The sequence below is a fragment of the Danio rerio genome, chromosome 25 (genome assembly GCF_052040795.2).
Source record: "Danio rerio strain M-AB ecotype USA chromosome 25, GRCz13ab, whole genome shotgun sequence".
In the NCBI taxonomy this organism is placed as follows: domain Eukaryota; kingdom Metazoa; phylum Chordata; class Actinopteri; order Cypriniformes; family Danionidae; genus Danio; species Danio rerio.
In genome coordinates, this window is record NC_141045.1 from 12316193 (window position 1) to 12343399 (window position 27207).

The following is a 27207-nucleotide window of genomic DNA, read 5'->3' on the forward strand; positions in this document are numbered from 1 at the left end:
TCAAACAGAAGAACTTTGAAGTTTTTATCTTGTGTCATTGTTTTATTGTGCCGCTGGCTGCCACCCAGACAGGAACTCGAAGGGGAACTGAAAATAAACATTCGGCAGTTGATTATGATAATCAACCTGAACAAAGCCAAACAAACTATGGAAACAAATGCTTAAAACGGTTGCCTGTTCCCTGATTGACCATAGTGGAAGTTGATGTGCGTGGCGGTGATCCCCAAGGGAGAAATATGAGATTCTGTATGTGAAGTGTGGCCGGATCCAAACAATTGCGCGGCGAGGAATCATTCATCAGGGCAGCTGACGCAACAACAGAATCCCGGCTGTTGTTGGACTCCCAGCTTGTCCTCTAAATTGGGCACAATGTGGGTCCGTGTAGGAGGGTGTGGTGAGACCTGGGCCGTAGGAAGCGGGAGATAAGAGCTAACAAAGGCTAAACAGGCTACGGTGACGTCATAATAAGCACAGGCTTATCTCTTATGGACAACCTTGGTCTTAAATGACTTTTGCAGCAAAGCATCGCAGAGCTCCGTTATCCATTCACGTCGAGCTCTGCTCACTAGGCAGAATGAAAGACAATAGTCTGTTTTATCTGGGACCTGAACACATGTTGCTCATGTTTGTTTTTTTGTATTTCCATTAGATTCGCTTCAAGTTGCAACCAAGTATAATGAAGCATTCACTTTATAGCAGAGTTGTGCTGCATATTTGTAGACTGGTAAGCTCAAAATAGGGGAAAAAATGAAATTTATTTAACATATAAGTTGACAATGTGACTGGGGTCTTTTGAACAGTTAAGAGCTTTCCACTCCAGACCAGTAGATGGCAGAAACGATTTAACATGGATTTAACATTTTTGCACTAGATTTTCATTTTAACTGATGATAAACATTAAACATGGAGTTTCATTCAAAAGAGCTTGCACTTATCTCATCAAAGGGATTCATCTCTGGAGTGACAGTTTTGAAAGGATATTGTTTCAATAATGGGGACTTTAATGTAGTTTTAAAGAGAGCCTGATATGAGAAATTAATACATGAAGAGGGGGAACAGACCGAATCTGCAGATATTATTTGCTATTTATGACTTTTTTTTTTAAGGTTTAGAATGCAGTTAGATTCATTTGTTTTGTAAACAAAGCAAATCTCTTTTATAATATCTACTGAAAGACGGAAAATATTACTTTACGAACTGAAGTCGTTTAAATGTAACCATTATTCAATAATATTGATGAAATTCATATAAAAATGGAATAAATATTTGCACGCATGTACAAAAGTAAATAAATAGACATAATGACGTACAAAAATCTGTGCTAAACCTGCAGATTCCATGTGAGCCTAACAAGAAGTAATTGTACTATTGAAGTTACTACATGCTTTGAATAATATAAAATACTTTATATTTTTACCAAGCTCTTAAAATGGCTTCTCTGGGCATCACATGGGCCAGCACCATAGATATATACCCTAGATATCGCATAGGGACCCTGAGCATACGTCAATAGCGCCGCCACATTGGTACAGTGCTCCCTAGACAAATGTCATTCAACCGCACTAGACAAGACCGTGTTATTACGTGAAGATGCGGGACTTTAGTGCTGTCTACGGGTGTAGTAACAAGCAAACAAAGAAAACAAAGCACAAAGGCAGAACATTTCACAGGTAAGAGTTTTTTACGTTTTTTTATGTTCTGAACTTTTGTGCTAAACAGTAGCGTTATTGATGATAATGCAGTCACTTACTGCATTCACTATAAGTCAAAGTAGCTCCAACTCGCACTAAATACTCAGCTTATGCTGGTTTTGTTGAATAAAATCAGCAAACAATGCAAAATAAATATGACAACGAGATGCTGCAGTGCCAGAAACTTGTATTATTGTCGGCTAGTGGACGAGTCGTTCATAACGGAGATTCATTCACAAACGAGTCGCTCCCTCCATCAGTATGAGAAGTGAAAGCAGGAGAGGAGCTGTGTTTCAGGACACGGATTAGATGAAATTTAACAGGGAGGGTGAATAGTACATTTCCATACACACAAACACAAGCTTTTAGTCAGGAATGCCCGTGCGATCACTGATCCATCCAACGTAGAAAAGTGATGTGAAACGATAATTTTCGTAATAAAAATAAATAAATAAAATTGCATACTAACATCCAGGAAAACTCCCAATCATAGATATATGTGTATATGTGTATATCTCTGGCTTTGGATGGCCACAGTCCTCCACTGTACCTTGGTCCCGCATTCATTTCAATGGAGCGCTACCCTGTAGTAAAATGGCGGCTCTATTGACGCATTCCTTCCAATAGACAATAACAGGGTAGGCGACATCTAATGTATATATCTATGGGCTAGCACAATTGTGAACCACTGCCTCTAAAGCAGCATTTTGACAAATAGTTACATGATTTTACAATAAGCTCCACCCACTTACATTTTAGCCATTTAACTGTTTTAAATACTCCCACTACCACTTATTGTACAGGTCTTTGCACAACACCAAATGAGTACTGCAAAAAAAAACTTGGTGGTGTCTATGCTTTGTAATGGAACACATTTGCCTTAGCTACTTATCTCCGTTATTTACAACTTTTCTGGAGTGTGGAGTGGTCAGTTTGCTTGGTAGCTCACTTTGTATAATCTTGTATTTGTATATTGTGTTACATTAGAATTGAACGTCGATTATGGGGGAAAAATCTCATGCCAAAATTCTGAATTCTCCGATCATTTTCTTATCCTTCACTTCTTCCAAAACTGTTAGATTTTTTTTTTACTAACTATGAAAGAAGAAGAGAAACATTAAAGCTGAAGAATCTTGGAGTCTGGTAGCAATTGACCAACTTAGTAATTTTATTCATAATGGTGGCCAACATTTTCCAGCATTCTTTAAAATATTGATTCTGTGTTACACAGAAAAAAAGAAAACAAAAAAAGTTTTGAACCACTTAGTGATTTTATATTGGTATGTACATCTTTTCTGAAAAGGACAAATTCCTAGCACTGACCTCTCTGCGGAGGGAGCGGGCGAGCTGTGTAATGATTCCTCAAGCTCTGGCATTTGTTGCAGCTGGCGCTGGCCACCTGGACCAGCCCTGAAACCAGAGCTACCCACGGGCATCTCGCCCAGAACATCAGTGGGCATCTACTGCCAGCAGTCTTCCATAAGTGAAACTAGGCACATTATACATAAAAAAGACCGTTTCCACTGCGTAAGATGCCAAGTATAGATTTAATAAGAATCAGACACAATATTAGATCATATTTATGGAAAATTAGATGCTTGATTCTCCCTTGAAGGGATGGTTCAACCAGAATTCCAAATTCTGGCATTCATTTTCTTGTTCCGAAATCATGATCCTTGCTTTTTTTTTTTTTTTTTGCTTCTTCAATCTACACTGTATAAAATGATGGGTTCCACTGTGTGCAAATTTTACATTGACAGTCGGAGGGGTCAACTATATCAACTTTATGTTAGTTTGTGTAACACATGCTTCAGTAAATCAAGTTTATGTATTTATTTAAATGATATCTTATTTATTAAATAGAATGTATTTAAATGTTTAGTTTTGTGGGATAGGCTGTTTAGTTTATTCTAACCTGATTAGCTATTTCGGCTTACTTTAGGTCAAACTATGCATCTAATTTGACTATTTTTAGGCTATATTGGGAAACAAACACCTGTTTCATGAAAAATCAGTCTTGTGAACTTTTACGGTGTCAGTCCGTGCTCTAAATCTGCCGGTTTCTGACTGTTGAATGACTTTTTTTCACATAGATGGATTGGCGTGATTATGCATTTACAATGGTATCAACCGGTTAAAATCAGGGATCACCAATCCCGGTTCCGGAAGGCCGGTGTGCTTGCAGGGTTTAGCTCCAACTTGCTGCAACACACCTGTCTGGATGTTTCAAATATACCTAGTAAGTCCTTGATTGGCTTGTTCAGGTGTGTTTGATTGGGGTTGGAGCTAAAATCTGCAGGACACCGGCCCTCCAGGAACAAGTTTGGTGACCACTGGGTTAAATGGATATCTATTATTTTAATTATTAACATTGTTAACGACAATACAGATCAGAGTGAACACTTTCTCAGATGCATATGGACACAGTATAAATATAAAATGTAAAAATATATATAATAATATATATTAAATATTAAAAACAAGCAGGAAAAACTTTTTTTAAGTGTACCAGTTTCTTGGAAAGATGGTAGTTTGCACTTTTTTTTATCCATGTGATTAAAATCTGGCTCAATAGAAAAACCACATGAGCGTTTAGTGTTTCATTGCATGTAAAACATATTAATATGAAAATGTTTACGTTTTATAATGTTTGTTTCACGTAAGTGTCTTATACATGTTTTGTGTTTCTCATGTGTCTTTCACTTTTTTTTCATGTGTTTCATCTGTGTTTTATTTTTCCTTGTGTTTAAAATGTGATTTTAACATGTGATAGCACAATTGTGATGCTCATCTTTTTAAGAGCCTTGCGACCAAAACAACTTTGTACAACATTGACTTTTATTGCATGGACAAAACATTCACATACACAAAAACTGAGTTCCACACAATTCCTTCATGTTGTCCCAACACATATCGATTAATTTAACATGATTGATTTTCAAATTCAAGTAAATTGAACATAAAACAATGAAGTTGTCCCCCCCAAAAAACTCAAGAATTGTGTTGATTCAGTTAATTATGAATAAGTAATTTAAACAAGCAGCAGTCCTATTTTCTTCGAAAGATGGTAATTTGCACTTTTTTTCTCAATATGATTAAAGTCAGGCTTAATCGATAAACCACACAAGCATAAATGTAAAAAAATTTCATTTGAAAATTACGTTTTACCATGCGTCTTTTACATGTTTTGTGTGTTTCATGTGTCTTTCATGTTTCTTTCATGTGTTACGTTTATTATCCCCTGTGTGATTTTAACATAATTTTGCACTTAGGTGATGCTCATTTTTATTAGCCTATAGTGACCAAATCAACTTCGTACACCATTGAATTTCATTGCGTGGACAAAACCTACTATGCGTTAAACAAATGCTGGGTTCCACACAATTCCTTCATGTTGTCCCAACACATATTAATTAAGTTAACATGATTGATTTGACACATTTAAGTGGTTTGAACTTAAAATAATTAAGTTGTCTCAAATAAAAACTACTTGTGTTGATTCAGCTGATTTTAAATAAGTAGTTTAAACAAGCAGCAAAAATAATTTAAAGCATTGTATTCCTGTGTTTTCTGAAGAACAAATGAAGACAACCATCCATAATGAAATAACATAAGAATGAATACATTTCCATAAGTCTTTATAAACTTGTGAGTACCAAAATAAATATTGTTTATATTAGTAAAGAGTGTTTTCAAGATACATCCTTGGAAATCAAGTTAATGATGACAAAATGATCTTGAAAATTAAAACTCCTCTTATTGCATTTCATTTTCTGAAAGCCGGTACACAGATATAATCCTACAGCTGAATAGAAACACCATGGTAACAACAGTGTTTTGACACAATATTACCATGGCTCTAGGATACAAGTTACTTGACACCAGTATTTTCAATATAGTGTCATGTCAACTCTTGTGGCTCCAATCAGACAGCGTAGTGATCCTGATCTGCTGTTCTTTCCAGTGTGCCAGATTACACCACAGCTTCTTTTTTTTTTGCCCAGGGCTTCAAATTGGCTGTCGGATCCTCAGTGGGCCGATTAAACGAGGCCAGTCTCATTCTCAGCCTCTCATTAACCAGCAAGAACAATCCCTTCTCTGTCCGCGCCACTTTTACAGAGAGCCTCATTCAAGCAGACTGAACTTTCTAAAACAGCCCTCCGTAATCTGTCTTTATGATAAAACGCCTTCGAATGTGTTCACTTCTTTCACTCGTTGCCTGAATTATTCGTTTCTTTTTCTGTCCTCGTTGTAAATGATCGATTGAAATGATGTTTGTCAAGAATATATATTGACTGGGCTGAGGGAATTGAGGGGGCGGGTCTTGTACTTTGACGGTTCTCATTGGTTGTGAAGTTTTAAGTAGGCGGGGTTATCGCTTTACCCCTATGCAACAGTGAGTGTGAAGCAACTTTATCAGAGTTTAGCATTAGATAATAGTGTTGTTTAAAGGGCCAGGACACAACTAACCAGGGTGTTTTTACTCTCCAGCAGAGCCTGGACCACACGATACACTTTTGCACTTCGCTGCGAAGCGCGGACTACGCAAGGTTGCACTCTTTCTGCTCCAGCAACCAGGGGGAAGAGAGGCTCTCCGGCTTCCCAACAAACAGGGTCGCACACCGGCCAAGGTCGCCCAGAAGAGGGGACACTCTCAGCTCCACAAACTGCTCACGGAGTAAGTGCGCAAAGCTTGATTCTTATATTAAATAACTGATATTTTGTATTGGATTTTGACCTTTTCGACTCCAAAGGCCTCTCATTAGGAAAGATGATGTTTCTGATTTGTCTGCAGTGATGGCAAATCTGCTTTTTTTTTTTGGTTAATCACAGAAGCAGACTGCTAATATTACTCAAACAAATAGTTATTAAAGTAATTAAGTAGTTATATAATTGATTAAGTACTTATTAAAGTAATAGAAGTAGTTATTAAAATAATTTAGTAGTAAAATGGTTCAACGCAAAGCAAAACGTCATCAAATGAAGTCTTGTAGATTTATTTGCATTAGTTTTTGTTGAATTGATTTTCAGTCGGTTGGTTTGATTGTTCAGTTTGTATATGCTACATGTTACATGAATAAATAGTATTAAATTAATTTGAATAAATACTTTAACAATGTAAAAATAAACTTTATCAAATGAAGTCTATAAGATTCATTGACATTACCTTTCTGTTTAGATTATTTAACTTGTATATGATACTATATTTGATGTGATATCTGTGAATATGGTTTAATTTTTTAATCAGTGTATTTTTATACTTGTTTTAATTTACAGAAATGGTGACAATATATAAATATAGGGTATCTAGATACAATATATAAATACAGCCAAAATAAATACAGGGTTTAATAAAATAACAAATAATAAATAAATAAGTTTTTAATAAATTAAAGTTTGCCAATATTACAAGAATATATATATATATATATATATATATATATATATATATATATATATATATATATATATATATATATATATATATATATATATATATTAAAGTCATTTAATAATAATATGTTGACAATGTAAAAATGAACTTAATTGAATGATGTCAAAGTTTTATTAACATTACTTTTCTGTTTAAATCAGGGGCGTGCAAACTCGGTCCTGGAGGGCAGGTGTCCTGCATAGTTTAGTTCCAACTTCCTTCAACACAAGCTGCCTGGAAGTTTCTAGTATACTAAGAGCTTGAGTAGCTGATTCAGGTGTGTCTAATTGGGGTTGGAACTAAACTTTGCAGGACACTGGCACTCCAGGACTGGGTTTACACACCCCTGGTTTGAATGATATATTTGATAGTGTCTAATGATTATACATTAATCAATGTATTTATTTTTTTGTACTTGTTTCAGTTACCGAAACAGTGACAAATGAGTATAAAAATAATTTTAATAATAAAATAATTGAACTTGGTAAAACTAATTATATATTATTCAAATTAATTGATACGACTTTTTATTTATTTATTTTTTTTTACATGTTTTGGCTAATTACAGAATTAGACTGCCAATATTACATGAATATAATGTATTCAATTAATTTGAATATTAAATACTTTAACAATGTAAAAATAAACTTTATCAAATGAAGTCTAAGATTAACCTACATTACCTTTGTTTAGATTATTCAATTTATATATGAGAATTAATTTGACATTTATAAATATATTGCTTAATTCATCAGTCTGTGTATTTTTTTACGTTATTAATTTACAGAAACAACCACAATGTTAAGAAATACATTGTATAATAAAAGTATATAATAACTAAGTTTAATAATTCAATAATTTCACTTGGTGAAACTAATTGTATATTATAAAAATTGATTTATACAACTTTAATTTGTTTTTGGTATACAATATAGGTCTTGACAAGATTCACCCATTTTTCAACAGTATGATTTTAATCATTTAAAATGCCACATCAGTTCAGTTAAATCACTTATTTTTGTCTATTTTTTTTTTTTAGAATTGCCGCACAGAATAATTATGTTGTTTAGATTTTACATAAATATGACTGAAAGTGGAACATTATTTCACTACTTTTTAGATATTTTTATATTTCTATTTAAACATCTGTATTTAATTCTCACCAAAGTTATTTGAAACATTTATTTGCACGGAATTGCAAACAGCAGGTTTTATCAAACAGAACATGGTGCTTTAGTGGACGATGTGACCTTTGAAATGCCTTAAACAAATACCGCTTTATCTTATTTGTCATTCTCAAATGTAAACGTTAAGTCACATTTATAAGAGTGTTGTTTGTAAGTTGCAATAATACTTTCTTTAAAAAAAATTGCCTCACACTTACCAATGTCCACCATTGGTCAGTCAAACAGATTCATTAATTCATTGTTTTAGGCTGGTTTGGATTCAGAAACAGTCAATTCATGTTAGACAGGATTTGATAGATTTACAGTATAAGTGCAATGGCTTTATCATGAGAATGAAGGCGAGATTTAGTGTTGTGTTCTGAAGAAAGGAGGATGTTGAAATGTGGACAAGATAAGAAGGAAGCACAAGGACAGGCCATGTGGCTCTGAGCTCTCTGTAAACAGTCAAAGCCACTTAAGCTTTTTCAGTCTTTTTAAAGCAAACCTATGAAATCTACAACAGAAACCTGTTTTGATCATGTTTGTGAAGTGGCATTACCTGTGTGTGTTTGAGTAAGGGAGACGTTTACCTTTATCTGCTCTCGCTTCACAGTCTGTGGCTAGCAAACCTGCATGGGACTGCTTCCATATGTTCCCATACTTGACTATTCTTAAAACAGGGGCAGACTGTGCTCCTCAGGGTTAAAAAACTAAACAAATCTCCCCTTCTGAACTCTGGTCATAAATTCACGAATGCTGGGGGAGCTATACTTGATGTACACTTGGTGTACTCCTGTGACCTCACATCAATTAAAATTCTGCATGAGCACTGTTATGATCATTTATCATTTTTTTAAAGTTCATTTGAAATAACAAAATATGGGACTAAAAAAAAAAGATACAAGTTCACAATTCATGTTCAATTTTAATTATTCTGTAGTGTATTCGATTATAATTTTGATTCAGTTATTTCCTGTTGAACTTTAGATTTAGTTTAATTTAAAGTTAGTGAAATCAAATGTTTCTGCATGTTGTTTTTTTATTACTTTATTTATTTAAAGGTGCAGTGGGTGATTGTCTTCAGAAACATTTTTTGTTTTGCTGGTTGAAAGTCTCTTTACATTCCACTAGGCATGGGACGATAACAGATTTCAACGTATACCGCGGTTAGGAAAAGTTTTTAAAGGTTTTAAAACCGCCAACATTTCTGTAATACCATTCCCAAGATATGTGTAAGATGTTTTTTTGTGTAAAAAAAAATTATATATATATATATATATATATATATATATATATATATATATATATATATATATATATATATATATATATATATATATAATTTTAGGACAACATTATCTCCAGTAGTAAAGATCTCCGAAGATGTTGTTTTAAATTGTAAATAATTTTTTTTAAACTAATAAAGAGAGCAGAAGTCAGTGATTCATTTGAATTATTTGGCCTGACATGTTTACATTATTTGGGCTGGTAATTCCCATAATTCTGATAAGTAGCACAAACTCTCTGTCAGCAAATGTAGATTTGTACATCTGTGCATCTCTGTTCATGCAGACAGATTTGCCATTTGCGCATGAACTGTACGTACACGAGAGAGTGACAGTGGTAAAAACAAATGCTGAATCAAAACTTTTTAAAATCCTGAACCATTGCCCCTTTCACACATAAATTGCCAGCAATTTTCCAGAAAGTTCTGTATGTGTGAGCGGGCCCTTTTTAAAAATACCTGTAAATTTGTTCTGCCAATTTTTCAGAAAGAGAAGTTGTAACATTACCGGTATTTTGCTGGAATGCTGCGCTTTGTAAACACAGAAGGAAAATTGCCGAAAAGATGCACGTGAAGCTGGTTTATTATTCACATTCACATATATTCACCTGTGACGCGCTCCCTATATTGTTTACCATGCTACTTGCAATGTTTGGTCTGAACGAGCATGTAAGTATGGCTTAGTAATAAGTGTAATTCCTGCACCCCCTGGCCAAGCACAAAGCATAAAATGTCACTTTGGGACAAAGCGTCTGAGAGAGTGAGACCAGCGATCCTTGCATGCATGAAATATTGCACATTGAAAAGTTTTGCCTGCTACACAACTGAAAACGTGCTAGATATAATACAGTTTTTCGCTGGGAAGTGTGATATTATAAAGTACTATAAACTTTTCTAACTGGCGAATGACATGATTTATTGGGTTGTCTGCTGTCATGTTTAATGTGCGCGTTTCTGATTTCAGGAGGCATAGCTTTGGACTGCAGGGGAGGGACTGTGTTTTCAAAGCTATTATGCTAACGGATAGCATTTTGGCAGATCACCTACTGCACCTTGAGCTATTTACTTTAAATTTAATCTATTAAAATTAATTCATATCAAAAATACAATCCAGTAAATAAAACTAAGTTTTTGAAAACTAAACCAAATCAGGTGGAAACAAATTAAATAATTATATATATTTCTTATAGATTTTTACTGTAAGAGGCTGCTGCTGATCATTTCAAGGTGGTGAATATGGTATCTACAATTATATATACAAAATATGTCTATAAATACACACAGCCTGGTCAATTGCAGCTCTGTTTTGGTTAACCCATTGAAATGTGATCACAGAAAGAAGAATAAGGAAGAGACAGAGTGAGTGCTAGCATGTGATTCAAGAGTCTGTTAAAGAAGGCCATTAAGTGCTCTGGTTTAGTGCCTCATTTAAAAGAAGTGTACTGAACCACAGCGCACACTTAGAAATGGCCTCAAATCTCTCTAAGCTCATTGCGTTTCATGGGTGGTTTCTCATAGATACTTTGATGTGCTTTTGACTAGAATTTCTGCTTAAGTCTGTATCTCTTGTTATGTTTAAATAATATTATGTTATGGTAATTTTGCACCATTGTTATATTTGTATATTAGACTTTTCAGCCATGTTGTTGATGCCCAGGCCACATAAAATATTTCTTTCAGGCTCGCAAGACATTAAGAGCTTCTTTTTCACTTTGCATTCTTTAGTTTCCTGTGAGTGATGTCACAGGGTTGCTATGGATACCCTTTGGACCTACAGAGCAGGTGAAAACAGTTCCTGTTGTTAACCATGTGTCAGGTCCCTGGGGACATTCTGAGCCACTGTCTCACGCGCACAAACAGTTGCAATTTTTTCTTTTCATAGCTTGTCACTTAAGTTTTTTTTCTCCTTTTTGAAATGAGCCCAACATAGGTGGTTCCACCTTAGTCATTTGTTATTACTAAGACACAATGTTCAGCTGCGTGCCTGCCTTGAATATATTTACTGCTAGTCTATGTTGACTCTGCCATTAGGAACTTCAGATTCACCTTTAATATAAGCAAGCAGTTTCTCTCTCTATGAAAGAAAGCAGAACAAGATTTTACACTGGTGAGAGGTCATTTGTATAACGAAACAATGAAGTTATGTGTGGCATTATAATTGGTGTTGTTTAAATGATCGTTTTTTTCACACTTGACATTCTGTTTTGAATGGGACACCACAATGATCATTGTTTCATACGTCACGTCCTATGTAGGTGTGTTGGGTGTGGCCTTGCTGATTCAGTGCCTTGAGACTGGGCGTTCTCAAAGTTTGCTATGTTTGTGTTGGGCAGGGTTGACAATCTGCCCGAGCTGGAGACGAAAACATCTAAGTGGTGTTACCCAGAAGGCAGAGTCCTGCAACACCACCCCAAGCTAAACACTTACACCCTTACCCTGGAGGATGTGCCCAGGAGCTCCCCACCAAGCCTTCAGTGTGATGTGGAGGAGCTCCAGCGTCTCATTCAGTCACATCAGAAGGTGAGTCATTGATTTCAGAGTCTTCTGTGGCTGTAGGTGTGTCTCATTTTCTTGGTCTGTCACTTTAAGATTACAGCTTTATTTCCAGCTGGGTACGGTCAACAGAGTTTGTTTGCATTTGTGCTAGAACTCTGCAGGAGGTTGCTATCTGTGACTAAAGGAAGTGACTAAATGCAGCTCACAGACTAGACTTTCTCTTTTGCTCTCTTTGCACACACCCGTGCTCGTTTTATTCTGGGTAAATGTTTAATGTCTGTTTTAATGAGGGCTGTATAAGATGTGCTGCTTTTTTAATAGCTGTTTTTGAACTTTGTTTATTCAGGAAGATCCTCCAACACCGCATAAGTCAGCACTGCTGATTCTCAATAGAGACTCCAGTAATAGCACAGAGACAGATGACTGCCTTCCGCCCAACTCAGTGGAACCTGAGCATCAGGAGCACAACAAACAAGAAGAAACTTGCAAATCGCTTTTAAACAGCCTTACCTTTGAGGATGGATTGTGTGTTCATCAAAACGGCACAGGAGATCATGTCCAGTTGCTGGATGGGGACGTGGAGCCTGACCTGCCAGCTGTAGGAGATACAGGGAATGCATTAGATAAGACTGACTGTTTGCAGCGGCGGGTAGATGGTGATTCTGTGGCTTTCAGTGCCCCTTCCTGTGGAAACCAGCGGGAGGAAGCCGATATAGAGCTCTGCATAATCAGTGCCAAGCAGGGGGTTGCTTCACAGCCTGATAAAGGGAAGCAAGAAGAGCAAGAGGCTTGCCAGAAGAGGTCAGAGACTGAAAAGGACTATAACACTGAATCTGGCAACCTTGGGCTTCAAGACATGGGCCACGCACAATCTCAGGGTCTCCTCCCCACGGAAACTGGTCAGCCTACACAAAGGGAGGTGGAGAGTGAGGGGAGTACAGATGTCTGTTGGCGTGGGGACTTACCAGAGGAAAGGGAAGGGGACATGAGTAGCAACCAGGAAATAGACTCATATTCTTCAGCACTTTCTTCCCATAATCTAGAGGGAAACAGCCAGCACGATGGTGAGACTGAGCCCCAGTTGCCTACACAATGCTCAGAGGGAACAGATGAAGCTAAATTGACTTTAATTCAGGTAAATTCTGAAGTTACTTTGTCTATACGAAGCGAGGATACCGTTATTTCTGACAGTGTTGACAAGCCACATGGTCTCTTAGAGACGGAGACAGGAAATCTCAGCGAACACACCAAAGGCAACACTGAGTCAGCTGCTGATTTGGTTGCGGATGACGCTAGTGTAAAGCAGAACTCTGGATTTAGCGTTTTAGAGGGGGATCTTTTGGAATCATTAAGTCTACGGCCAAACATGGCACCGGGACCAGTGCATAAGGTTCAGCAAGGTCTGTCACCAGTTCCTGAGACTTCCTCTCATGTAGGTCCAGCTTTGGACCCCTTTTCTGAGACTACAGAAAGTTTTCAACAGCCGAATCAATCCACACAGCTTTTAGAAACTGCATTAGAATGTGAGGATGTTTCATTAAATAACTCAACCGGTGACATTAATGCAATAGCAGGGGTTTCTGTTGACATTTCTGCAGAGGTTTCACTTTGCCAGAATGAAGGGTGTCCTCCTGATGGAAGCAAAGAAGAGGTAGCCCCCAGTGAGAGGATACCAGACCTTAAAGAGCTTACGGAAGAGCCGGAATCAGTTGAGGACATTATTGTCTCAGATGTCTCAGATTTGGATGACAAATCTCAACCTTTTGAAGAGTCTTCTTTGCCTATCGACTCTGAATGTTTTATAAGAGGTGATTTCCAAAACGATGAGTCTACAGTACAGTCTTCTGAATGTACTGGAGGTGACATAAATGTAGGAACACTCTTAGGAGAAGAAGAGGCAACTGAAAAAATAGAACAGCCAGACTCTTCACTTAAACTGGTTGAGCTAATTCCTGAGGAATATACTGGAGATGCCACAAACGAAAATAAAAAAATTGAGCCAGAGGAACAATCTATTTTACTGCCAACTTTGCAAGGGGAATCAGGATTTAAGGATGTTGCCACAGAGGAACCTGTACAGGAAAGGGAAATTGACTCCACTTCAGAGGAAACAATCAGCGATCTCCCTGATCCATCGGAAATCACAAACAATGATTGTGCTGAATCCAATGCACACTGCCAGCTCTCAGAATCCTCCAAGGAGAGCGCAAACACATCCTCAGAACCTGCTGAATGTGTGAATGACCTAGACTTGTCTTGTGCTTTACCTCAAACAGAAATCGAAGGCAGCAGACCTTCTGAGGGCCCCTTAATTGATGGAGTAACAATATGTGCTGAAATTCCCATTGATGACAAAGGTGTTGACATGGCTACCAATATGAGTAAGACGACCATCTCTGAGGATTGTCTGTCCTCTCCTATGGACACCACCAGCTGTTCAGTTCTGGAGAGCTCCTCCATGTCTGACCCACTCAATGCCTCATCCTCAACAGCTGAGCTCACTTCCCCTTTGGATATTAATAGTGGATTGCATCAGGATTTGGAACACACTTCCCCAGTGGATATAGACAATGGTTTGCCTGAGGAACCGCCGCCGTCAGACACACCTGATTGCCTGAATGGATTACATCAAGATTCTCCTGATAGTTTGATGGAGCACAGTGGAACTCCTCAGCCATGTTCTGAGGAACAGTGTGTGGATCAAATCACAGGTAATGCAATTTATTTTTATCCATCTGGAGATGATAATATACTTAGTTTTTTTAGTCTGTCTAACACTATTACATAATACCATGCTTTTGTAAGAATGAAGTTTGTTTGTCATGTCATTCCAGTCCAATTGTTCACAGCTGAAGCTAATTTGTCATTAGCTTCATTCTATTCCGACATACTTTTGTGCGCGCTTGAGAATTCAATGGTGTTTGCCTTGCACACTGATTTCACATTGAGTTATTATTTTTACTATAGTCAATATTTATTCAGATTTTGTCTGTCATTCTATTTTTAGTTACGTTGAGCCTCTGTGTTGTCAGTTAAAAGAAAGCCATTTTGGTTTTGATTGATCAGTGGTTTAGGTTTCCATCCATGAGGGAAATACCTTCCTTGTCATTCAGGTCATAGTGTTCATAGTGTAGGGAGTGTTGCAAATGACAGTGTGTATTTGCAGCACACGGTATCCTGGCAACTTATTGATGTCACCTCTGCTTCACATCATAGAATCAAACAGTTTAAAGATTGCCTGTCTTTTTTTTCATGAGGTTGACGCCCAGCTCATGTAGATGAGAATCGGTATTGTTCTACTAATAGCTGCTTACTTCACTTATTTATATCACGTTCACAAAGCTGTGCATCTCATTTGGAAAGGAGGAATAAGTCACTTCCTTTTTGTCAAAAGGTTTAGCGTTAATAATGCATATGATCTGTCAGCTTAACAATTTTATCACAACTTGTTCATTTCTAAATAAACGATTAACCCTTACCACTGAAATGTTCGCTCCTGAAACATGAATCAGCAGCTGAGTTAATGAATTACAAATTGATTTTTAGAAGTTTCAGTTAAAGGTCACATCATGTGAATCTTCAGACAGAAATGATTTTAAATTGCATCTTGTATTACCCGTTAGACCTGTAATTTGATGTTTAAATGTTGCTGTTATAAGATATATACAGTGGGTAAAAATAAGTACTGAATTACAATTCACCGTTGTTCTCAGAAAACATATATTCACCAGATGTCAGAAACAACTTAAGCAATCCATATATACAAAGAAAACAAATAAATTGGTTTAGAAATGAAGACATGTGCAATAAAAAAATGACACAGGGAAAATGCATTGAACACATGAAGACAGGGAGGTGTAAAAAGGCATGGAAAGCCCAGACAGCAGCGGAAATCCCTCAATAGTTCGATAGTCAGACTAAAAAATGGATATTAGCTGCTTCAGTCCCAACAACCTAGATTTTCATGATGATAAAATTGAAACCAGGGTGGACATTTCAGCAAGACAATGATCTCAAACACAAGCAAAAAACTATTAATTGGTTTCAGAAAAGAAAAGAAAGCTGCTAGAATGGCATTGCCAATTACAGGACCAAGAGTCCAAGAGATTACAGAGTCCAAAAAAAAAAAAAGAACTAAAGATCAGGGACAAAACTCACAGAAAATGTCAAGATTTTTTAGACACTTTTGATGTCTGCGAGAGAGAAAAATATCACACCTGAGCAATGCATGTTACGCTCTGCTTCATACAAAAGGTGTTAAGAAGCTGTCATCACTAAAATCATATTTTATACAAAGTTTAAAACACATCAGTTCAGTACTTTCTCCCTGTGTCATTCCATTGTTATTACATGTAACAATTTTTTTTTCTGACATGTTTGTATTTTTACCAAAATCTGGGTCAATTTCATGCCAACAACTCCTTTGCAAATAAGTTTACCAAGAAAAATCATGTCTTGTTCAATACTTTTTACCCGTTGTATACAGGAAAATCATTGCAGCAGTTGAAATTTCAACATAATGAACATAAATCTAGCGTAAAATCACAAGATATAACCTCTTCAGTAGTGAGGCTTGTTAATAAATTGGGACATGACATCAAACAATAAGAATATATAAGAATAAATGAAGTATGCGGTTTAAGTCTCATTAAAGAGGTGATATAAACAAAGAATCATTGAAATAAAGCGTTTTTATTTTACAAACCTAACCTGACCCCATTGTGCATGAATGAAGATTTGATTGAATGATTTCTTTGTTTTCTCTTAAAAAAAATTACAATCGTTTGAATTCCTATTTAACATTGTATACAATAAATCTAGTTAATTTAAAGTAAAAAAGTCAACTATTATGTATGAATTTTTATATTGTTATGCAATTTAAAATTGATTAGTGAGGTGTATTTTGATCTTAAATTGAGGATTTATGCACTGAAGATGATTATATCATGGATAATTCTTGTTATAGTTATATTGTGGTGTAACCAATTAGTGAATGTGGTATTTGTGGTACTTAAATTGTATGAAAATGGTCTAGTAAATGGAAATGATTAAAGGAGTAAATGATTATAGTAACTGAATATTGGCTAAAGAATGATGACGTCAATAAAAACCAGTGACTTAAAAAGTGAGTGGAGGGAATAAGACACAGAAAAAGGCTTTGAGCGTAAACATTTGCGTCATTCCCCAATAACAAATGTGAAATAAAATGAAGACGACCGTTTTCATGAGCGGGATCACAATTTCTTTTATATTAAGTAAAAAATAAACAACCCACACCACTGAAATGTTGACTCCTCCAACATGAATCAGCCGTTGAGTTAATGAATTACAAATTGATTTGTGGAGGTTTCAGTTAAAGGTCACAACATGTGAATTTCCCGGAAACTGTTGAACTTATTCAAATGAAACATTTTGTTTTTTTGTACATGCTCAAACAAACCTAACCATCCAGACCAAGTTTGACCATTTGCAGATTTTTACACCTTTTAAATCTGCTCTTCTTGATTCCTTCTCACAGATGACAGCACTTCAGCAGAGGATGCAGCGGACGGACACCAAGACTCCTCAGTAGACATAGCAAATTCCGAAGCGGTGAGTGTTCCTTGGCTATTATCCTCAACCTGCCATCCAGTAAATAAATCATTAACATGTAGACCTCTTGGTATGATTCACTCAGCATTCGCTTGCAGCCACCCTGAATTCTTAGTAGCTAGGAAGGTGGTAGTTTCCCGAAAGGCTCCACTGAGCAGAAAATAAAAAAGAAAAAGAAATGAAGGGATGTTAACCTGACCTTCTGTCGTAAATCTGATTTATCTGCCTGGTGCTTCAGCGTTCTGACGCAGGTCAGAGTTGGAACTGCTGAACTGTGTCTTGTAAGGTCAAACTGGCAGATATGGGAACGCTGCCACCCTGTAGCTCATGCTGTTGGTCGGTTGTGTGTGTGTGTGTTGTCCTTTGCTCATGGAAGAAAGATGACATCACCCTGAACACCTTTTTTTTCCCAGTTGTGTGTCAGAGGGATGATTTCAGTGGTGAGAAAACTCAAAGGGAGGGAAAGATGTGGTAACTTAGGCGTTTATGCGGACCAGCAAGAGTGATAAAGTGAGATGTCTATCTTCAAGCGTTGGAAGCTGCTGATTAGATGATTCCTTTGTATGGTTCGGTTGTTTATTTTGTCATCTTCCTGTGGGAATCCATGTTGTTTTGGTTGCTGTGGGGGTTCCTGATATAATCAAAACTCATTGTTAAAGGAATAGTTCAGTCAAAAATGAAAATTGCTGTATAAAATTATCTGTGTATATGACTTTTTCTGTCAGATAAACAAAGTCAGAAGAGTTTTAAATTGCGTCTTTATACTGCCATGCTCTATAATGGTGTTGGATAGTGACTTTTATTTTGAAGCTTTTAAAAGTGCATAAATCAAAAAAAAAAAAAAAGCGAATTGTGTTTTTGTAACACCAAATATTTCTCCTTTTTAAATTATATACTACATTCATTGACTACATTTACATGGACATTAGTAATCAAATAAATTGTCTTCATCTGAATAAGACAATATGATGATAAGGTGTTTACATGAGTTGCTTTGAGTGTTTCTTTTATTATCCCGTTTGTGTTATTGCACATAGATCGTCATTAACGTCATTACATCACCGCGCTATCCACATTTCCTGTAGAGTTTCATGTAATTTTGGGTATGTCATTTTTATTTTGTCTACTTTAACTGCAGATTGGCACTTTCACTTTCATTTAGGAACAATTCATGCATCCCCGCGTGACAAACGAGATATTGGATGCGACTCTGAACTGCTGGAACCATAAACAACTGTGTTGTTTTAATGGAATTTGATACCGCATGACATATGGGGAAAAAGCCTCAATATTTCGTGATTCATGCGTCTGTGGTCCTTAGCCGACTTGGTAGGTGCAGAGAATAGTGTCAAACTGCCATGTGTATATAGACTATCCGATTGCAAAATGCTGTAAAAATCCCAACGCAGTCTCACCGCAATTCGTAACTTTTTGATTTAGTGGCTAAGAGCCTACTCACACTATGCTATCCGAACCGTGCCCAGGCCCGTTTCCCGGATCGTTTGTGGAGTATGAGTCCTCGGAATTGGGCTCAGATACAGTTTACTTGGTTGGCCCTGGCCCGGTTGGAAGAGGTGTGCCTGAGCACGGTTCACTTGGGCTTTGGCGGGGTACTCTTGTGTGAGAGTACAAACATGCCAAAGCCCGAAAACTGAAAGCGAGACGTGACTTTTAAGGGACTGTCCCTTCAGCAAACCTCCTAATTCCTGCAGTACGAGGACTTTGACTGTTTATGAGCGTCAAAAGTGGCTGATCTGTTTGATATTTGACTGTGTGCCACCGCATCCCAAATGACTAAAACAATATAATTAGAGAAATTTCCACTGTACTGAGCGAGAGCACTTCTCTACTGAACAGTGCATCATCGTTGACGTAAGCGTGCACAGGCCCGAATGTAATGTGAGTGCGGGCCATCCTTAATCAGATTAAATTAATCAAAAATTGCTGTTTAAATGGTAGACGCTTAATCAGAGTAATTTTAATTATTGGTGTCCTTGTAAACTTACTAACTGACTCCTGACAACATGTTATGCATGCCTGATGTTCTCGACTCGTAACAGACGCTCCGGAAATAAATTCGTCTCACAGGAACCATTCACCACATTTTATCAAGAAAAAGACAACAAACAAGTAAACTACTTGGCATGGTGTTACTGTATAACGTTATGCAGTATACTGTGCTCTTACAATGTGCATATCTTGCGTCATACGTCATATATGCATCAGTCATGCATAATGTGCTTTAATCTGCAGGTTTATGTGGAACAATTTTGGAACTTTAGTTACTAAAAACGTAATTATAAAATAAAAAATTAAAAGTTAAAAAAATGTTTACAATGCAAAGCTAGTTTAATCCACTTATTTGGTAAACAAAGCAAGTTTGTCATATGATATATCTACTAAAGGACAGAAAATAGGTGTGAACTGTATTGTAAAAAATCATATGAATATTTTCATATTAGTCAATATTATTACTGAAATAAATAAAAAAAATGAACTAAATATATTAAACACATTTACACAAGTAAATGAATAGACTCAATATTGGCTAAAAGTCTGTTGAAATATGTGACTAATAACTTTGCCTACTCATGGCCCATGAGGTCATTTTAATTTTGGTGAACTTTCTTTAAGGGAGTGAAAGAAAATCAAACATTATCCCCTTTCACTTTCAACTTTCAACTTTCTGGAAAGGTCTGTATGTGTGAACGGGCCCTTTTTGAAAATACCGGTAAATTCGTTCCAGCAATTTTTCAGAAAGAGAAGTTGAAACATTACCGGTAATTTGCTGGAACGTTGAGCTATGTGAACGCAGAAGGAAGATTGCCGGAAAGAGCGCATTCATGATTAGAACACACTGATGTAAGACGTGTACTCCAGAAAATAACAACATTCAGACACATTCACCTCTGCGCTGTTTATGAAAATAAAAGCCTTTAAATATTTTTCCAGTTACATTTAGCTGCTAGATGTTAATCAGATGATGTCTCTGTTCCTCCTTAATGCCAACGGTGTCAAAAATTATCAATAAAATGCTTATGATAATCCACTGTTTGTTTACCTTCAAGCTCTGCTTCTTGCAGTTGCTTAACATGTGCTCGTGAAGGAGCGGGTCAGCGCCAGCACACACACATATTATGAACATTTTACCGTGCAAAAGTGTTCCTCTTTATGTTTTCAAGTTGTTCACTGTACTTATTCATCCACATAATTTGTAATGTAGTCAAGTGTGTAAACATAAGCTGCGGTTCGCATTTTTTGGATGTCTCTGAGACAAAAGTAGCTGCATGAATGCTAAAGCTTTAAATAAAAGTGAAACCATCAAGAAAAGGCAGACCTCTTCTATGTTTACAAATACAAGCACTGCCATTTATAGGTTGTTTCTGGTTAATGATGTCAGAATTTATCTCTATTTTGGAGTGGATGTGTGAATGGTCTTTTCCGGACAAATTCCGGAACATGCTTGCCTGTGTAAACAGATTTTTTATAAATTTACGGATAAAGTCGTTTTGGAAATTTTCTGGATATTTACTGGCATCATTGTGTGAAAAGGGCTATTAAATGTTTCTTAAAAAGTTTTAATAATTATGCTACTATGCTACTATGAGAAACCTTTACTAGTCAGAGGAATAAAACTGGAATCTCTTTGAACATTTAGCTTAATTCTTTCCTGCTAACGCATGACAAACATTCTCAGCCAACCAGAATCCATCCAACTTTATAGAGCATTTAAATTGGTGGACAACATAATTACAATTTTAACAACTGTCCAGGGATAACAGAAAAATAACCTTTTGGCTAATTCTGGTGCGTTTGCAGAAATGCTAATTAATTTACACTGTCCCTGCCAAATAAATAAACAGTTAAATAAAATAAAACAACATGCATTTATAATAAACAGCATAATAAACTTTGATGGTATGGATGCTAATCTAGTTGGCTTTATTGTTATCTTTCTTGGTGTGAACAGGCCTTGTAAAAGAAATGCAAACTGATACTTGTCTTCGCTAGCATGTTGCGGCTAATATTCTCTTTGTTTTCATAGTAGTACACTCTAACATGGGCGATGAAATATTTTCTTTCTCTCTTAAGTGATAGTAATGAAAGACATAACAAATTTTAATTCAGTCTGGGGAAAACTTTCTTTTTGAAGAATTAGCAGGGAATGTTAAGTCTTACCGTTAGCCTGTTCAAGCAGCATGCTTTTAGTTCTGGCATTGTCTGAACTAAAATAATAACAAAAAAGATCTTAGTTATCAGTTATCTGTTCATTTTTAAGCGTGTCATCACCTCTCTTGTCAAACTAGCTTACTGTGTCTAGTTAGCTTCTAAAAACAGGCTACTTTTTCGCTTATCTGCTGTCTGGCATGCAGACTTGGACTGCATCATGAGGCTGTGTAGCTACATTGTCAGCATTTGAAAGAAATTACACTGGAACATTCTATCTTTAAGAGACTCTCCAGATAAGTGCAGGGGCCACATTTATAGAGCATCTTAACTTTGACTAGCATGCTAACTTTGCTCTTGCTGGAAAAGTCCATTAGCACGATTAAACTCAATATTTTGAGTCATTTTGTAGCTTTTTTGAGTCCTGGTTTAACTTTTCTTGTCATCAATCATCATAATAATTTATTGAGGCTGATTGGAAGTTAAATCTGAAACTGATTTGTTATGCTAACACATTTCATGACTGATGTGTGTTTCCCCACATCAGAAAGGCTCAATTATTTAATTTGGAGTTCGTTGATGAATTAATACATCATAACACTTCCAGCCAGACCACAACATAATATTAAAGCTATTCTTGAAGAGGATTTTTACATTTGAATTAAATTCACGTGCTTCGTCTTCTTATTTTAACTGCTTTTTAGATAATGTCATCCTAAAATGCTATTCTGATGATGGATAATAGGATGTTTGCTTGTTGTTAAGCTTCTCATTTGGCGTCTAGAGAGCTGTGGCTCCCTCTAGTGTTTATAAGTGATATAACTCCTTCCAGATGTGCTGTCTAGAAGTCTACATGTGTGTTGCAGAAAGAAACAAGGGCAAAAAAGCACAGACTGTGGTCTCAATGCACCACCAGCAGCATGTGTTCAGCCTATTCTCTTTTGACACAGCTTTTTTTTTTTTTTTTTTTTTGACTGCTTTTATCTGCCCTCATGTAGCAGGCCAGATGCATTGTGGGAACCCCTCTTTAAAGGAGTTCCTTTTTCACGAAACGTCTAAACTATTAAACCACACTCACCACCCCTGGGAAAACAGTTCTTTAAAAACACGCACGCAAACTTGAAAAAGGGACAAGGCCGCCTCTCAAGCGCAGGAATGTGAAGTGTAAGAATGGCGTGATGTTGAAGAAAAGCAAAAGGGCTGTGTTGCTGGAGTGGGAGGGTTGAAGACACCAGTGAGGCTGGTCTTGATATATACACACACACACACACACTCCTTCCATTCATGCATCTGTTTGTTGGCTCGACTGCTGATGGAAATATCCTTTGTATTCTTCTCGACTTCTGTGCTTCTGCTCCCCCCTTTCAAGTCTTGTTTTTTTTTCTTTGGCTTAGTTCATTTTCCTTTGTTTTCTCTCATTTTGTCCTTCCAGAAAGTAATTTAATCTCCCTCATGTTGATCCAAACCCATGTTTTTGTTCCGTGGAACACAAAAGGCGGTGCATTTATCAAAAATACACATAAGTATTTAAACATTTCTAAAAGTACAAAACCAAGTGTAATGTGTGCTATATTTTCATCACCATCTAACAGCAATTTGTAACTGCTATGAATTCGTATAATTTCATTCGTCCAATTTAGCACGATCTGCTTATCCCCCAATGATGGTTGGGTTTAGGGTTGGGGTTGGGAGCCATGTCTCCTTTTAAAACTGTACATTTCCGTGACAAATTGTACCAACTTCTTGATTTAGTGGTTAATTCGTGTGAATTCATACAATCTCATTTAACCAATTTAGTATGATTAGCTTATCGCCCAATGACGGTTGGATTTAGTGGTTGGTGCCATGGCTCCTTTTAAAATCGTACATTTTCGTACCAATTTGTATCAACTTTTTGATTTAGTGGTTAATTCGTATGAGTTTGTACCATCTCATTCGTCGAATTTAGTACGATTTGCTCATCCTCCAATGGCGGTTGGTTTTAGTGGTGGGGTTGAGTGCCATGACTTTTAAAGTTGTACATTTTCATACCAACTTTTTGATTTAGTGGTTAATTCGTAAGAATTCATACAATCCCATTCATCCAATTTAGCATGATTTGCTTATCCCCGAATGGTGGTTGGGTTTAGGGGTGGGATTGGGTGCCATGGCTCTTTTAAAAATCATACATTTTCATACCAATTCGTACCAAATTTTTTATTTAGTGGTTATTTCATATGAATTCATACAATCTCGTTCATCCTATTTAGTATGATTTGCTTATCACCCAATGACGGCTGGAATTAGGGGTGGGATTTGGTGCCATGACTCCTTTTAAAATCGTACATTTTCTTACCAGCTCGTTCCAACTTTTTGATTTAGCGGCTAATTTGTATGAATTCTTCCAATTTCATTTGTCAAGTTTAGTTTGATTTGCTTATCCCCCAATGATGGTTGGGATTAAACTCCTTTTAAAATTGTAAATTTTTGTACTAATTCGTATCAACTTTTTGATTTATTGGTTTATTTGCATGAATTTGTACAATTTCATTCATTTAATTTAGTATGATTTGCTTATCCCCCAATGATGGTAGGGTTTGGGGATGGGTGACATGACACCTTTTAAAATCATACATTTTCATACTAATTCGTACCAACTTTTTGATTTAGTGGTTAATTTGTATGAATTTGTTTGATCTCATCCGTCCAGTTTAGTACGATTTACTTGTGCCCCAATGACGGTAGGGTTCAGTGTTGGGGTTGGGTGCCATGACTGCTTTTAAAATCATACATTTTTGTAACAATTAGTCACTAAACTGACAAACCGTTACATAGTTATGTTTCTCAGTGAGATCAGGCTGTATATATGTTCTCAAATCATTTATTAAATTAAATCCTAAAACAGTAGTCTAATGTGACTTATATACAAGTGTAAATGCTAAAAAGTGGGATTTAGATCAAAGCAACGTGGGATTGTCTAAACTGATATAGTTTTAAAGTTTAAGTGTAATTCAAGTAGCAACAAATCTTGTTTTTGTGTATGGCGGAGGTTAAATTTTGCTGATTGTTGATTGGATGAAGCAGGATCATGTAAAGAGGGGATGTTTATCTTGACAAAATGATTGGAAAAGTCTGGTATGTCACACTGTACAAAAAAGATGTCAATAAACTTAAATTTATTTTAATAACATTTTAAATTAGATTTTTTTTTTTTTGCTTATGCAAAGTTTAACTTTATATTTTAGTTACCTGAAGTAAATTGAGATCACTAGAAAAGTTGATGAAATTACAAACCTTAAAACAGAAATTATTGTTTTTTTCAGTTGTTTAAATTTGCAAGGATAAAGAAAATCCACAAAAAAGTGCATATACTGTCTCCCATTTAATGCTGACTCTTCCAGTAAGCTGTAAATCAGTGAGTTCAAGAATCAAGTAAATCATATTTGTGGATGAATCATTCTGACTGGGTTTGTGAATTGAATCAACTGATTCATTTCAAGATCTAACTTGAAATAGATTACTCATTCGTGAATCAGACATGGCTGCTTGTTCCTTGAATATCAGTATTTTCTCTCAGATAGCTTGTCATATGTTTTCAGGAGACTCTAAATATTGCGCCTAACCCACATGGATCACTATTATGATTCATTTATAGTGTGTTTTTGTCATTTGATTGTAATTACACTTACAGGCATCCAGAATATTCTTGTATTTCATAGAGCAGCCATGAAGGTCAGTAAATAACGCTTTCTTAAATAACTATTCTTTTAAAGATGGTGTTGGAAGAGTGGTCTTGAGTGAAACGCAGCAGTAACATGCGCCGGGATCCCCACAAAGAGCCCTTGTTTCCACTATCCCCTCCTCCACTGGATAATCACACGCATGCATGCAAACACACAGTAAAGATCAAATCGACTGCGTCAGGACAAACCTACGCACTTATCTCAATATCGGTTCCTCCTAAGGACAAGTAAGGCACTTCATGCTAAACATGGAATAATGTATGAGGCTGTAATTGAAGGTGTTTTTGACCTCAAGGTGTGCCCGTATGACACTTTTGTGTGTGTTTGTATGAAATTATATATACCCACACTATGTCACCCTGATTATATTGTATGGCAGATGGAAACTCCCTAGCAAATGTGGAAACACTTTTTCAATTCAGCATGCAAGCATTGGAGGAATAACAGTTTTTTGCTTATCATAATGCTGCTCTCCAGTTTTGTAGGGTTTAGCAATACAATATTATTACTCTGTTTGTAGACATTTAATTAATAGAAATATTTCCCAGTCAGCCTTTTTCTATTCATTTGTAGCGGTTTACAAAAAAATTCTAAATAGTTTTCTCTAAGCTTAGTCACCAGGATATTTTTATTGGATGAGTATCTGAGTATACAAAAAAAATCCAAAGAATGGAGCTTCTACTTTAAATATATTTTTAAACAGGGTAAACTGATATAAAAATATAAATCTAGCTATCATGCAAAGCTATTAACGCTTTAAGGCTGATTTATACTTTGTGTCAAGCACATGAGTATGGTCCAGCACAGCCTTCGCACATTGCTGATGCGCACCTTTCAAAATTGTAACTACATATCGCAACGACACATAGCATAGCTCTGTGATTGGTCGACTTGGTAGTGGTGACGAGTGTGGGCAGTGATGAGAACCGCTAACCTGATTTAGTGAATGTTTACAAGTGTCGAGACCTGTGAAGGAGCTCCTTATGGAAACTTTTGTTTTCTGTTTACCGTACGATTAAAGTTGTTGCATGTCTGCAAGTTCCTGTCTCTAAACAAGTGAGTTTTAGATACTTGTACATTTAAGGTAGCGTTCAGAAAATACAAAATCACAGACAACGAAACTAGACACAGAGAAACACAAAAATCTACCACCAGCTAGCATTTTCGGAGGTATTATTGCAGAGCAACACAAACAGCGTGCAGAAGTATAAATGCATGACTACCCACAAGGCACACCGATCACTTGATGCTGGAGTATAAATCAGCCTTTAGTGTGAGAAGGTTTCATTCCAAAAAAAGTAACTAAGACAAAAAATTGAGAAAATATCTATATTTTTTGTCCAAGATTGATATATAGCAATGCTTTTTTGGCTTTCAGTAATGTTAAGTAGTTTGGACTTGTGTGCTGTGGAAAATTATGTAAAATTGCTTCAGTTGTGTGGAAAAAAAGTTTGATCAAATATGACCGGATGTATTCTAACAATTGTGTGAAAAGATTTACTATCTTGAATTAAGATACGTTTTTGAATATGTTTATTTATTTTATTTTTAGCAAGTTTTTCTTTTATTTGCTTTAACAATACCGATGCATCTTTTTTTGCAGGTGAACCCATATAAGTGAGTTTTTGTGCAAAACGAACCCCAGCTAATTCAC

General features: G+C 36.3%; 1 protein-coding gene across 50 annotated transcripts in view; it reads left to right on the forward strand.

The window, feature by feature from the left end:
* Window positions 1-27207, forward strand: part of akap13b (A-kinase anchoring protein 13b) — a 198392-nt gene that overhangs the window by 87700 nt on the left and 83485 nt on the right. For 25 of the 50 annotated variants that reach the window (XM_087311799.1, XM_087311803.1, XM_087311813.1 and 22 more), the window contains exons 5-8: window positions 6183-6369; window positions 11910-12096; window positions 12419-14783; window positions 17591-17664. In XM_087311799.1, coding sequence (XP_087167925.1) covers window positions 6183-6369; window positions 11910-12096; window positions 12419-14783; window positions 17591-17664 — 2813 coding nt within the window. The remainder of the gene's footprint in view (window positions 1-6182; window positions 6370-11909; window positions 12097-12418; window positions 14784-17590; window positions 17665-27207) is intronic. The other 25 variants (XM_087311800.1, XM_087311806.1, XM_087311814.1 and 22 more) reach the window with 1 other exon arrangement.